Consider the following 15,947-nt stretch of genomic DNA (forward strand, 5'->3'; position numbering starts at 1 on the left):
AAAAAAGTGCTAAATCCACACAGTTCAGCACCATCTTTAAACATACGGGAGCGCAGTTTTCATTAAGTCACATCCACTTTGCTTGGACAATTAACTCTTTTCTGCCTTCAGACGTACTATCCCGTCCATGTGACCTGAGACTTAATTCCCATGGACGGATTGTACGTCATACGTGATCATCCGTGCTCATGGACCACTCCCGGCACTTTAACCCCCGGAACACTGCAATCAAACAAGAACGCAGCATTCCGGTGGCATAGAAAAGCATCGCGCAGGGAGGGGGCTCCCTGCATGCTTCCCTGAGACCCTTAGAACAATGCGATGTGATTGTGTTCTGAGATTCTCCCGGCCTGCATACCCCCGAATCCAAGATGGCAACTGGGGTCCTGCAGGGAGGTGGCTTGTCAGTGCCTGCTGAGAGCAGGACCTGAGAAGCCTCCTTCACTGCCTGTCAGATCTCTGATCTGACACAGTGGTGTGCAAAATGTCAGATCAGCGATCTGACTTTTTAAACAGTGATGTCCCACCCTGGGACAGTGTAAAAAAAAAATATATATATACTGTGTAAATATATATTTTTTTAAATTTCTAAATAAAGAAAAAAATATAAATATTGTTCCAATAAATACATTTATGTAAATACATTTGTTTATGTAGTTAAAGTATCGCCATATCTGTAACAACCCGACCTATAAAACTGTCCCACTAGTTAACCCCTTCAGTGAACACCATAAAAAAAAATAAACAAGGCAAAAAACAATGCTTTCTCGAATAAAAGTGGAATAACACGCGATCAAAAAGAGGGATATAAATAATCATAGTACCGCTGAAAACGTCATCTTGTCCTGCAAAAAACGAGCTGCCATACAGCATCATAAGTAAAAAAGTTATAGCCCTCAGAATAAAGCAATGTAAAAATAATTATTTTTATATAAAATAGTTTTTATTGTATATAAGCGCTAAAACATAAAAAAAATAAATGAGGTATCGCTGTAATCGTAATAATCCGAAGAATAAAACTGCTTTATCAATTTTACCAAACGTGGAACGGTATAAACACCCCACCAAAAAGAAATTCATGAATAGCTGTTTTTTTTGTTCATTCTGCCTCCCACAAATCATAATTAAAAGCGATCAAAAAATGTCATGTGCCCAAAAATGGTACCAATAAAAGCGTCAACTCGTCCTGCAAAAAAACAAGGCCTCACATGCCTCTGTGGGCCAAAATATAGAAAAACTATAGCTGTCAAAATGTGGTGATGCAAAAACTATTTTTTGCAATAAAAAGTGTCTTTTGGTGTATGACAGCTGCCAAAAATAAAAACCCACTATAAATAATAAATCAAACCCCCCTTTATCACCCCCTTTGGGAAAAATAAAATAAAAAAAATATTTCCATATTCCCATTAGGGTTAGGGCTGGGGCTAAAGTTAAGGTTGGGGCTAAAGCTGGGGGTTAGGGTTTGGATTACGTTTATGGTAGGGTTAGGGGTGTGTCAGGGTTAGGCGTGTCTTTAGGGGTGTGTTGAGGTTAGGGGTGTGGTTAGGGTTGGGATTAGGGCTACGGGCGTGTTCAGGTTAGGGGTGTGGTTAGAGTTGGGATTAGGGTTAGGGGTGTATTTGGGTTAGGGTTGGAGTTAGAATTGGGGTGTTTCCACTATTTAGGCACATCAGGGGCTCTCCAAATGTGACATGGCGTGAAATCTCAATTCCAGCCAATTCTGCGATAAAAAAGTAAAATGGTGATCCTTCCCTTCCGAGCTCTGCCTTGTCCCCAAACAGTGGTTTACCCCCACATATGGGGTATCGGCATACTCAGGAAAGATTGGACAACTTTTGTGGTCCATTTTCTCCTGTTACCCTTGGAAAAATAAAAATTTGGGGGCTAAAAACATCATTTTTGTGAGAAAAAAATATTTTTAATTTTCACAGCTCTGCATTATATACTTTAGTGAAACACTTGGGGGTTCAGAGTTCTAGCAACACATCTAGATAAGTTCCTTGGGGGGTCTAGTTTCCAAAATGGGGTCACTTGTGGGGGGTTTCTACTGTTTAGGTAGTGGATCTGAAAACTCAACATGACGCCCGCAGACCATTCCATCAAAGTCTGCATTCCAAAGCTTCACTACTTTCCTTCCGAGCCCCGACATGTTCCCATACAGTAGTTTTCTCCCACACATGGCACATCCCACTACTTTTGGGGTCCAATTTCTCCTGTTATCCTTGATAAAATAAAAACTAGGGCGAAAAGATAATTTTTTATTTTTACGACTCTACATTATAAACTGTGAAGCACTTGGGGGTTCAAAGTGCTCACCACACATCTAGATAAGTTCCTTAGGGGGTCTACTTTCCAAAATGGTGTCATTTGTGGGGGTGTTTCCACTATTTAGGCACATCAGGGGTTCTCCAAACGCAACATTGCGTCCGATCTCAATTCCAGCCAGTTTAGCATTGAAAAGTCAAACAGTGCTCCTTCCCTTCTGAGCTCTGCCATGCACCCAAACAGTGGTTTTCCCCACATATGGGGTATCGGCGTACTCAAGACAAATTGTAGAACAACTTTCGGGGTCTAATTTCTCCTGTTACCCTTGGTAAAATAAAACAAATTGGATCTGAAGTTTATTTTTTTTAAAACATTCCAAAGATTCCTGTGAAGCACCCGAAGGGTTAATTAACTTCTTGAATATGGTTTTGAACACCTTGATGGGTGCAGTGTTTAGAATGGTGTCACTTTTGGGAATTTTCTATCATTTAGACCCCTCAAAGTGACTTCAAATGTGATGTGATCCCTAAAAAACAAAATGGTGTAAAAATGAGAAATCGCTGGTCAACTTTTAACCCTTATAACTTCCTAGCAAAAGAATTTTGATTCCAAAATTGTGTTCATGTAAAGTAGACATATGGGAAATGTTACTTATTAAGTATTTTGTGTGACTTTTATCTCTGTGATTTAAGGGCATGAAAATTCAAAGTTGGAAAATTGCGAAATTTTCACAAAATTTCCGTTTTTTTCACAAATAAACACAAGTCCTATCAAAGAAATGTTATCACTAACGTGAAGTAAAATATGTCATGAGAAAACAATGTCAGAATCACCAGGATCCATAGAAGCGTTCCAGAGTTATTACCTCATAAAGGGACAATGTTCAGAATTGTAAAAATTGGCCCAGTCATTAACATGCAAACCGCCCTTGGGGGTAAAAGGGTTAAACACAGCAAAATTTCAACTGAAAAAAACACAGCATTTATGATACAAGTGAACACAACCTAAATGTCTAAGTAAAGTGAATGGACTTTCATGAAAACTCCACTCTTGGTGTGTGTAAAAACTGTCACGCCTCTGTTGTCGGGTGTCCCAGAACCAGGGGTTCCTTCCCTGTCCCTAACACTAAGGAGCACCATAGCTCGCCTTGCTCCCTGGGTTACTTCTGATGGTGAAGAGGCTGGGGCCACATACCTTGCCTTAGCTCCTGAATCTGTCCTCAGTTTGTACCCTTCCCTACCCAGAGAAGAGATGAGTAGTAGTGCACCGTAGTATACCAATCAGATTTCACAAGGTCATACGAATAGGGATTAGGGAAAAATAGCAATCATACAAATATACTCACATGTAACAAAGGGATGCATAGGGAAGTGGAGGATGAGGTTAAACCAAAGTAGGAGAAGAAAGGGAATTAGCACACTCAAAACCATGCGACTGTCACAGATCATCTTAGTTACTCACCGGTTAACGGTGTTTTTTGGAGTCCATGACAGCACCAAAGAGAGAGAGGATCCGCCCTTCAGGAGCAGGAAACCTACAGATACATAAGGGCGGCACCTCTCCCACGCATCAGTCGCTTTACAGAGCACAAGAGGACCACCAAGGTTAATGACATAATTTATACACAACAATATTACTACTTAACTATCCACCACGAGTGGAAAATAATAAGGAAGAGGTGTACACCCAGAACTTAAGAAGACGGGAGGGTATGTATGGGTGCTGTCATGAACTCCGAAAAACGCCATTAGCTGGTAAGACTTTATTTGGTCGTCCATGACTGCACCACAAAGACAATTACAGAGAGTAAACTATTTAGGGAAGGACTACAGCCTGCAGCACTCTTGCATCAAAGGAGAGGTCTGAGGAAGCACCCAGGTTTAATCTATAATGGTTAAGAAACGTGTTTGGAGAGGACCAAGTAGCAGCCTTACATATTTGGTCGATCGACACCTCCAATCTCTCCGCCCACGAGGCTGCCATAGCTTTAGTGGAATGCGCTTAGTTCTTTCGGCACCGGTCTGCCCTTTCAGATGCATGCCAGTGAAATAGCCTCCCTGATCCACTTAGCATACTTTTTGATGCTCTAAGACCTTTCCTACTACCCTGATAGGACACGAACAGGGCGTTATCTATCTTCCTGGGTTCAGTAACTGCTAGATAATGTAGGAAACATCTTACGTCTAGGGTGTGTAGTTTCTTTTCTTTAGCATTACTAGGATTAGGGAGGAAGGATGGAAGAACTATTTCCTGCATTCTATGGAATCTGGAGACTACCTTGCCTTAGGTAGATATGCTGAATCAGGTGAAAGTATCACCCTATCATCTCTAAGTTGCATATAAGGGGGAAGCCTGGATAATGCCTGGATGTCCCTAACCCTATGAGCTGACGTTAGAGCTACCAGGAAAGCTACTTTAAGAGACAAGATTTTAATAGAGGCTGAAGAAATCCGCTCAAATGGAGCTTCTGTCATGGCCGTGAGGACTAAGTTTAAGTCTGACGGCATGACCCTATTCTGGTTGACCCCACTTTTTCACAATAAGGTTGAAGAAAGAATTTTTTGGGACCATTCTCCCTGCTTCAAGCTGTTGCGGCTTAAGTAATCCACCGTAGTATTTTCTATCACTTTTATGTGAAGAGTGGTTAATGAGAGAAAGTGTTGTTCTGCTAGTTGGAACAGACGATGTGCCACGTTCATCAGGGGTTTGGAACGGGTTCCACCTTGATGATTGATATACGCCACGGTGACCTGATTGTCGGAGAATACCCTGTAGATAGACAAGGAGTCTTTTAGCTGCTTATTCCACTGCCGTCAACTCCTTCACGTTAGAGGACATTCCTTTCTGAAGATGGTCCCAAAGTCCCTGGATTACAATTTCACCCATACGAGCCCCCCAACCAGAAGGGCTAGCATCTGTGGTAACTATACAGGTTACATTACACTCCCAGGGGACCCTCGTGGACAGACTTTCATTCTAGCCACCAGCCAAGGGATTTGTTCGGTTCGGGACAAAGTCAGCTGACCCTCTAGATGACCCCCCAACATTTTTTGGTGCAACAAAACCTCGCCCTGTAAATTCCTTGTATGGTACTGGGCCCACTGGACCTTGGGAATGCAGGATGAGAGCCTAAGAGAGACATCACTTTCCTAAGGGACATTGTGGGGTTATTGAAGGCATTTAAGACTTGATAGTGCAGGCGGACTATCTTATCGGGAGGTAGACGGCATTCCTAAATCTGGGACTCCAAAGTCAGGCCTAAGAATGGGCTGTAAACAGGATTTTTTGATGTTTAGTAACCATCCTAGTCATTCCAGGGCAGACATTACTTTTTGTACCTGCTCCAAGCAATGACCCTCTGTCTTACCTACCATAAGGAAATCGTCGAGGTAGGGGATTACCAGAAGTTCAGACTCATGCAGGTGGGCCTTGACCTCAGCTATGACTTTAGTAAATACCCGGGTGGTCAACCGATATTCCAAAAGGGAGGGCACTATACTGAAAATGACAGACCAACCCATCTAAAGGGACCGCTACTCTAAGGAATCACTGGTGGCCTGCATAAATGGGAATATGGTAATAGGCGTTCTTTAAATCTAACACCACCATAAAGCAGTTTTTAAACAGTAATTGTATTGCGGAATTGACAGTCTCCATTTTGAATGGTCGTACGATCAGAAATTTGTTGAGCGCTCAAAGGTTAATAATAGTTCTGAAGGAGCCATCTGGTTTACGTACTAGGAATAGAGGGGAGTAGAATCCTCTACCCCATTCTCCCTCCGGCACTTCTGATAGAACCTTTTTACTGAGCAGGTCACAAATTTCTGTTTCCAGGGCCGCCTGTTCTGTTGGGGAAGATCTAAGCAGGGTAACACTGAAATTGTTTTGGGGAATGGAGGAGAACTCGGACCGTAGACCCGTAGCTATTATACCCAGGATCCAATTGCTATTGGAAATTTGGGACCAGGCCGGGTAGAAGGCAGACTCCCTACATCCTACCGGGGCAGGTAGTCATTGGGGTGGCTTCTTGACCTTACGGGATGGTTCCTGGCACCCCCACCTCCAAACATGAAGCCAGTACCTTTCCTCTTTTTATCATCCCATCTGCCCTGATCTCTGGATGCCCCTCTACGAAAGAATCTTTTCCTCGTGAAAGGACGCCTATAAGAGGTGGTTGGCAGAGTGGGAAACTTCTTTTCTCGTCCCCGACTTTTTCCAGAAATTCGTCTAGAACTGGTCCGAACAGATATTCCCCCTCGCACGGAATAGAGCAAAGGCGGGATCTGGCTTAAATGTTGCCTGGCCAACACTTCAGCCATAGAGCACTGCGTGCCACTTTTGATAACCCTGCAGCCCTAGCTGCCATCCTTGCTGAATCTGCGGATGCGTCAGCTAGAAAGGCTGTGGCATTCTGGATTATTGGTAGGGATTTTAGCATGGATTCCATAGAGGCTCCGTCTTTTAGTTGAGATTCTAGTTCATCCAGCCAGACCATCATTGATCTGGCTGTGTATGTCGTAGCCACTTCTTGTCTGAGGGCACCAGCTGACATCTCCCAAGTTCCATTAAGGAATGAATCTGCCTTTTCATCAAGCGGATCGTCGAAGGAAATAGAGGATTTATTAGAAGCTTTGGCCAGTGCTGCATCTAATTTTGGTGTCTTATCGCATCTGCTTACCAATGGGTCCTCGAAGTGATATCTCCGTTTAAAGGCTGGTGGTAGGGAGCCCTTTTTTTCTGGCTTTTTCCACTCTCTACTGATTAGGTTCTGAACCTTGTCATTTAGTGGGAAGGACCTACGTTTTCTCGGGTCTAGAGTGCCAAACATCAGGTCTTGTGCAGAAAGTTCTGGTTTTCCGTCGGCTACCCCCATGGTGGACCTGACTGATTTAACCAGTTGGTCCATTTGGTCCAGCAGAAAGCAAAACCGGTTAGAATCCTCTTCTGAAGAGGATGCAGAGGAGACGGAGGCTTCTGAGTAATATTCGCCTTTTTTTTCTCTTCCTACCGTCTGTCGCACACATGACAGTGAACAGCTGAAAACCTTAATGCAGTAAAGCTTCCAGGAGCTCTCAACTGAGCAGATTAACCCCTGGACTGCCTAAAGATATTTACACAATTGAATATGAAGGTGAAGTGTTTCTAATTAGTATTGGAGTAGGAGAAATCAGACGCTGCGGTCTTCTGGTTCCAATCTGTCACGGTAAACCCTTGACAAAGACGCTGCTGAACTGTGCAGCTTCTATGTGGAGCCTGAAAAAAATGCGTGAAAAAAAAAGCTGTTGCATTTTTAAGCACAGGATCAAAGATTTTCTGTACTATTTGGAAAGCATTAAAAACACGGTTTCACATCTGCACAAAAATAGCATCAAATAATGTGGAAAAGGCATAAAAGAAAAGCAGCAAACACACAATAATCTGAGAAAATTGTTTTTGCGTTGGATAGTGTGGACACCTGCAAAAAAACATGCACAAAAGAACAGCCTCAGAGTTACATTTTTGTTAAATTTTTTGTGCGTTTAACACTTTCGTGACCTTTGATGTACCCATAAGTCGTAGATGGGAAGGGTTTCACAACCATTGATGTATGGGTACATCATGGCGATTGTGGTTTGACGTTCCAGTCAGTTTTTTCTCATTGGTGTATTAGCTCTCTGACCGAGCACTCTGCCTTCCAGCCTGTGGAAGTTTTTATTGCAGCAGGATCCTACCTACCCATAAATTCAGGCTGTAGCGTTAGAGAGGTGTTCACATTAGATAGGTTCCCATCAAAACCAGAGATTGACTAGTAGTTGGCTGTTGGGCCTGCATGAATTGGACAAATTATGTGGTAAGTATCTCCATTTTTTCCTATTATCTAGAACAGTAATTTTATATATTTCATGTATACATGGTTTAGCACTACAGAGTGCAACTTTATTTATGTATAGAGATGACAACTCTTAGTTCGCACCTGTTCACACCAGTTTCTTGATTAGAAAGTGCCAGTCAGTCTTTTGTTATTTGTATTGCATCACCATGGAGACAGTCATGACCTGAAACTAGGCATTTACATATCCCGCCAATTTGAGGTGACAGGTTCCCTTTAATGCCAGGTTCCCCGAGCTTGTCTGCTTCAAAACCGTCGTTAGCACTTCAATGTTCTAAGTTGTTCATGTTTTTCGGTTCGCTTTTGCATCTTTTAGAGATTTTTTTTAATTTTTTTCATGAAAGGTTATTAAAAAAACCATTCAGATTATCATTGACACATGGCTACAGCCCATAATTCTGATATTAAGACATCATCTGCATTCACTGTGAACTCTGAAAGGATAATAATTAGTCATCCTAATAATAATCTGTATGACTTTCTCTAGCGTCAAACTAACCACAGACGCAACAAATTTTTCTTAAGGGTCAAGGGAAAAAAGTGATCAATTTTTATGGCCTGTCCATGAATTTCTGGATGGTTGGCAACCCTGGTACAGGAGTAAGTCATCGTACCAATCTGTCTCTAACTGGAATAAATGGTGCCAGCTGCGGAAAAAAAAAAAATATATAGAGCCAGTCCATGGTCTGATTTAAACTGTGCATTTCAAAATGTATGCCATGGGTAAATTAAAGAGATTGTGACGATTTTATAGCGTTCATCATTGGTGGTCGAGTCAGAAAACATTGGTGTCCTTGAAAATGACTTTTGTCCCTTCCATCAAGAAGCAGTAGAGGGAAACTTTTATGGAATTCAACAATGTCCTCCACAGAATTAAATTTCTGAAATAAAAATAATTGCTCAATTAGAAATGTAAAAGGGTTGTCCTGGCAAAAATTTAAATTTTGCCAGTGACTTGGCATATTAAAAAAATAAAGCAATAATAACCCGCCAACACTTGCCTGGACTCAGCGTGGGCCACCTTGTGATCTGTGTTTACGGTGGAAGGGGACATCACTGTTACAGAAGAAGGACCGCTGTGGCATGTGATTGGCTAACGTGGTCAGGTGACTCCAGGGGTGCGTCATCTGTGATGTAAGTGATGATGACTTGCTGAAGTCAGTAGACCATGGCAGCCAGTCACATTGCAGTGATCCTACTGCTGGACCGGTGGCATGTCCTTTCCGGAGCACCATGCCCTGGATCCCCGTAAGTGCCAGTAGGGGAGTATCGCTTTCTTTCTTATTTAGTCATACACGATAACCTTATCTCTGCTGACTCCTGCACAAGACCACCAGACATGTCCAAGTATTTACATGGTTTTAAAAGGAATCTAAGAGCAGCAGGATGTTGGGGGGCAAGACCCTCATTCCAGCGATGTGTCACTTACTGGGCTGCTTTCTGCAGCTTTGATGAAATCTGTATTTTATCTGCGACAGATCTAGCAATTCTGAGGCCTGTATAACCCCACCCACACCACTGATTGGCAGCCTTCTGTTCAGAGACAGAAACTGACCAATCAGTGGGGGGCATGGCTGGACTACCTGGCAGCAGGTCAAGTAGTCCTCTAGTGATAATCTCCTGCTGATAATGGTTTTTTAAAACACACTAAGCAGATGAATAAGTGACACATCACTTGAATCAGGGTCTCTGCTTCTACATTATTCTGCTCTCCAATTAAGTAGCAAAAACCTGCTGACAGATATAAGGGGCTTGCATTGGGGCACAATGATGCTAGTCTTGTAGAAGATGAATGATGAGACCTAAGGTAAGACCCCTGGGATTAATTGCTTACGTAGTTTCCTCTGCGTCCGGTGCCCAGCGCATATTGCTGACAGTCTTCCAGGTAACGTATCTTGATGTGATACACTTTATTATCATGGTAGACTGATAAAACATAGGGCTCGTTAGAAGTTCTGTGACTGTTGTCCCTCACCAGGAATGCCCCATCCTGCAACAACAAAGCAATATAGTTCTCACAAGTTCTCATCTAGTGCGCATCAGGATATTTTGTCTTATGACAGTTAAGGAAGCATGAAGCACTCGGCGCGTGCCAGTATTACACAGCCAAAAAGTAATGACCAGAGGAAACAATTGTAAAAAAAAAAAGAAAAAACAAAAACTGCTTTCTCCTTAACAGTTTAACAGTCACGGATTGAGATGAGCGAATCTTTTGAAATTGGAATTCACCGACTGAATCTTCTCCCTAAATATAGATTCATGGAGAATAAATTTGCACTAATATCAATACTGGAAAACTTGTAATTGCTTGTAAAATACACATGGGGAGAGGAGAGAGAGGATCCAGCCAACCATAAGAGCTTACACTCTACAAGAGAAATAGAGAGAGAGAAACCTCCCAACCCTAATTTCAACAACTTCATGATGCAAACATAAGAGGATGCCATGATAAGAGGATGGCTTCTACAAATGGATAATGATAATTAAAAATCCACAATAGACGACCTCAAAAGGCGCAAGCTGAAGGTTTTACAATGGCCCTCACAGTCCACAGTTCTCAACATCATTGAAAATCTGTTACTAGACCTGAAAATAACAGCGCATGCAAGACGACCCAGGAATCTCACAGAACTGGAAGAATTTTCCAAAGAAGAAAGAATGAAAATCCCTCAAACAAGAATTGAAAGACTCTTGTCTGGCTACAAAATGTGTTTCCAAGCTGTGAGACTTGCAAAAGGGGGTGCTACTAGGTACTAACCATGTAGAGTGCCTAAATTTTTGCATCATCCCATGTTCCTTTTTGTACTTTTTAAGGTATAAAAAATGAAAATCTATATATTTTTTTTGTCTAAAACACAAAGGAAATGTGACATCTTTAACTTTAGGCCATTTAGAGATCATTTCATCTTCAATTTGCTCAACAGATCACCTCCATCTGTACAATGACTTTTTCCTGATGTAGAAGACAGTTTTTTTCTGCCTATACCCATGTGGCTGCTGAACAGAATGGAAGGTATGAGTATAGTACTAGGCTTAGTTGTCAATGTGCAACTTTATTTTTTTGTTACAGGGAACTAGTCTGAATGCCGTATGTGGAATCGGCAAGGAGTTCTTCCCCTAAGGTCTCGTGCATATGAACATATTTTTGATCCAAGCGCGATCCAACAAAGTATCGGATCTCACTCTGACCAAAGTTATTCTATGGGGCAGTGCACATGTCCAAACTTTTTCTGCGGCTCGGTCCGAGGAGAAAGGCGCATCGTGCCCAAGATGGATCAAACATTCGGATCGTGCTCAAACATGTAAGTCAATGAGTTCTTGGAAAAAAAATTAGATTCCACTCAGATGACATCGGGCTACTGTCCGATTTTCATGGATTGACAGAATGGAGAAGACGGAGGAAATTTTTTTCCATCTTCTACTAATCTGAGAAAGTCAGATTACACTGTGCAGATACTCTGATCAGAGTGTGATTAGCATAATCGTCGCATATCGCTCGGCTGAGAGATAATACGGTCGTGTAAATACTATATAAAATTTTTTTATAAAAAATACATGTTGCATAGAATCAAAAAACAATAGGTCATTTATTTGGAAAGACTCATTCCCTTTATGAATAGTCCTAGTCATAAGAGTCTATGTGGCTGTTCCATGCATGATTGCTTGTATTTGATCATTGAGGTGTACCTTCCCAAAGAGTCACAATTTATCATGGTTATATCGATCTAAAAGTGTGGTAAGAGCTTATCAATAATTTATATATTAAATGTAAACTGCATTATTGCCATATAGAGAAGGCTTAAAAAATGGCGTTGCTTAGCACATAATTTGGCCAATTCATATATGTGCATCCGGCATGACAAGACAACTTGTCACGTCCTATTTTATCAACCATAGATCTTCAAGGCCAAAAGCCTACAAATTAAAAAAAAAAGTAACATCCAACATGAATAAAAAACAACTTAAGGCCTTATTCACACATCAATGATTTTCTCGTTTGAGAAAATTGGTGTTAGTTTCGTTAGTGTTTTTTTTTTTTTATTTCAGTGTGGTCAGTGCGTCAGTTTTTACCACCTGAGTTTGGTGAAAGTTTTGATCACTTTTTGGCCGGCGTCACACTCAGCGTATAAAAATACGTTCTGTAATTTACGGCCATAATACGCAGAAAAGTCCCCAAAATAGTGGTCCATATCTCCTCCGTAGGCAGGGTGTGTGAGTGTATTTTGCGCATGGCATCCTCCGTATGTAATCCGTATGGCATCCGTTCTGCGAGGTTTTCTCGCAGGCTTGCAAAACCAACATACGGACATACAACGGATCCATGTTGTCAAAAAATCATAAAAACATATATACTGTGTGTATATATATATATTAATATTTACTTCGGCGCGATATAGCAGAAAGCCGGTAATTCAATTGCCGGCTTTGCTATCTCCTTCCTAAACCCGACATGATATGAGACCTGGTTTACATACAGTAAACCATCTCATATCCCCATTTTTTTTGCATATTCCACACTGCTAATGTTAGTGTGTGTGCAAAATTTGGGCGCTCTAACTATTAAATTTAAGGGTTAAATGGCGGAAAAAATTGGCGTGGGCTCCCGCGCAATTTTCTCCGCCAGAGTAGTAAAGCCAGTGACTGAGGGCAGATATTAATAGCCTGGAGAGGGTCCATGGTTTTTGCCCCCCCCTGGCTAAAAACATCTGCCCCCAGCCACTTTCCAGGAAAGTTCCCACGCTCGAGTTCATATGAGGACAACCACAGAGGGCGCATCACCACGAATGATGGTAACTACAGGTCATTGACCTACATTACCTTCATTCCCCGGGGTTTTACAGGCACGAGCACAGCTGCATTATAGCAGAGCTCCTGCCTGTTTAATATTTTAACCCCTTCAGATGGATTTACATCGTGGGACGTTACAGATCATCGGAAGGTATGTATATTGTTGGTTTATTATTTTTCCTTTGTTACAGAGCGAGGGTCTTCAGGTGGATTGAGAGAACAATAAAATATTCAAACAAACTGTGTGTTCATTTCATTAAAATAATTTTTAATAATGTGTGTGTGTTTTTTTTTAACCATTTCATGCTATTGGATTAATAATGGATAGGTGTCAGAATTGACGCCTCTCCATTATTAATCTGGCTTAATGTCACCTTACAATAGCAAGATGACATTAAACCTTCATTACCCCATATCCCACCGCTACACGGGAATGTTAAGAGAGTGGCCAAGTGCCAGAATAGGCGCATCTTCCAGATGTGCCTTTTCTGGGGTGGCTGGGGGGCAGATGTTTTTAGCCGTGGGGGGGGGCAAAAACTGTGGACCCTCTCCAGGCTATCAATATCTGCCCTCAGTCACTAGCTTTACTACTCTGGCGGAGAAAATTGCGCGGGAGCCCACGCCAATTTTTTCCGCCATTTAACCATTAAATTTAATAGCTAGAGCGCCCAAATTTTGCACATACACACTACTAACATTAGTAGTGTGGAATATGCAAAAAAATGGGGATATGAGATGGTTTACTGCATGTAAACCATGTCTCATATCATGTCGGGTTTAGGAAGGAGATTGCAAAAACCGGCAATTGAATTACCGGCTTTAAAGCTATCTAGCGCTGTATGAAATATTAATATATATACATACTAGGTGAAGAGCCCGGCGTTGCCTGGGCATAGTAAATATCTGTGGTTAGTTATAGCACGTCACTTCTCTTATTTTCCCATCACGCCTCTCATTTTCCCAATCACATCTTTAATTTTCCCCCTCACATCCCTCATTTTCTCCCTCACACCTCTCATTTTCTCCCTCACTCCTCTCATTCCCGCCTAACACTTGTCATTTCGACCTCACATCTGTCATTTTCCGATCACTACACTATTTTCCCTCACTCCTCTCATTTTGCACTCACACCTTTTCATTTTCACCTCACACCTCTCATTTTCACCTCAGTATATACATGTTTGTCATCTCCCTTATATATAGTATACATCTGTATGTCATCTCCTGTATATAGTATATACCTGTATGTCATCTCCCCTGTATATAGTATATACCTGCTGTGTGTCATCTCCCCTGTATATAGTATATACCTGTATGTCATCTCCTCCTATATATAGTATATACCTGTATGTCATCTCCTATATATAGTATATACCTGTATGTCATCTCCTTCTATATATAGTATATACCTGTATGTCATCTCCTGTATATAGTATATACCTGTGTGTCATCTCCCCTGTATATAGTATATATCTGTGTGTCATCTCCTCCTGTATATACAGTTAGGTCCATATATATTTGGACAGAGACAACATTTTCTTAATTTTGGTCATAGACATTACCACAATGAATTTTAAACAAAACAATTCAGATGCAGTTGAAGTTCAGACTTTCAGCTTTCATTTGAGGGTATCCACATTAAAATTGGATGAAGGGTTTAGGAGTTTCAGCTCCTTAACATGTGCCACCCTGTTTTTAAAGGGACCAAAAGTAATTGGACAATTGACTCCAAGGCTATTACATGTACAGGTGTGGGCAATCCCTTCATTATGTCATTCTCAATTAAGCAGATAAAAGGCCTGGAGTTGATTTGAGGTGTGGTGCTTGCATTTGGAAGGTTTTGCTGTAAAGTAAACATGCGGTCAAAGCAACTCTCCATGCAGGTGAAACAAGCCATCCTAAAGCTGCGAAAACAGAAAAAACCCATCCGAGAAATTGCTACAATATTAGGAGTGGCAAAATCTACAGTTTGGTACATCCTGAGAAAGAAAGAAAGCACTGGTGAACTCATCAATGCAAAAAGACCTGGTCGCCCACGGAAGGCAACAGTGGTGGATTATCGCAGAATAATCTCCATGGTGAAGAGAAACCCCTCACAACAGCCAACCAAGTGACCAACACTCTCCAGGAGGTAGGCGTATCAATATCCAAATCTACGATAAAGAGAGGACTGCATGAAAGTAAATACAGAGGGTTCACTGCACGGTGCAAGCCACTCATAAGCATCAAGAATAAAAAGGCTAGACTAAACTTTGCTAAAAAACGTCTAAAAAAGCCAGCACAGTTCTGGAAGAACATTCTTTGGACAGATGAAACCAAGATCAACCTCTAGCAGAATGATGGAAAGAGAAAAGTATGGCAAAGGCGTGGTACAGCTCATGATCCAAAGCATACCACATCATCTGTAAAACATGGCGGAGGCAGTGTGATGGCTTGGGCATGCATGGCTGCCAGTGGCACTGGGTCACTAGTGTTTATTGATGATGTGACACAGGACAGAAGCAGCCGAATAAATTCTGAGGTATTCAGAGACATACTGTGTGCTCAGATCCAGCCAAATGCAGCCAAACTGATTGGTCGTCATTTCATACTACAGATGGACAATGACCCAAAACATAAAGCCAAAGCAACCCAGGAGTCTATTAAAGCAAAGAAGTGGAATATTCTTGAATGGCCAAGTCAGTCACCTGATCTCAACCCAATTGAGCAGCATTTAACTTGTTAAAGACTAAACTTCAGACAGAAAGGCCCACAAACAAACAGCAACTGAAAACCACCACAGTGAAGGCCTGGCAGAGCATCAAAAAGGAGGAAACACAGCTTCTGGTGATGTCCATGAGTTCAATACTTCAGGCAGTCATTGCCCACAAAGGGATTTCAACCAAGTACTAAAAATGAACATTTTATTTAAAATTATTGAATCTGTCCAATTACTTTTGGTCCCTTTAAAAACAGGGTGGCACATGTTAAGGAGCTGAAACTCCTAAACCCTTCATCCAATTTTAATGTGGATACCCTCAAATGA

The 15,947-nt window shown here is 41.6% G+C and overlaps 1 protein-coding gene across 1 annotated transcript in view; it reads right to left on the minus strand.

Moving 5' to 3' along the window:
* Window positions 1–8,155: 8,155 nt before the first annotated feature.
* The window catches only part of CLNK (cytokine dependent hematopoietic cell linker), a 46,410-nt gene continuing 38,618 nt past the window's right edge, over window positions 8,156–15,947 (minus strand). Inside the window, exons 9-10 of the mRNA XM_069745812.1 lie at window positions 9,969–10,124; window positions 8,156–9,015 (exon numbers count right to left, since the gene is read on the minus strand). Coding sequence (XP_069601913.1) covers window positions 8,863–9,015; window positions 9,969–10,124 — 309 coding nt within the window. The 3' untranslated portion in view covers window positions 8,156–8,862. The remainder of the gene's footprint in view (window positions 9,016–9,968; window positions 10,125–15,947) is intronic.

The sequence above is a fragment of the Ranitomeya imitator genome, chromosome 1 (genome assembly GCF_032444005.1).
Source record: "Ranitomeya imitator isolate aRanImi1 chromosome 1, aRanImi1.pri, whole genome shotgun sequence".
Classification (NCBI taxonomy): domain Eukaryota; kingdom Metazoa; phylum Chordata; class Amphibia; order Anura; family Dendrobatidae; genus Ranitomeya; species Ranitomeya imitator.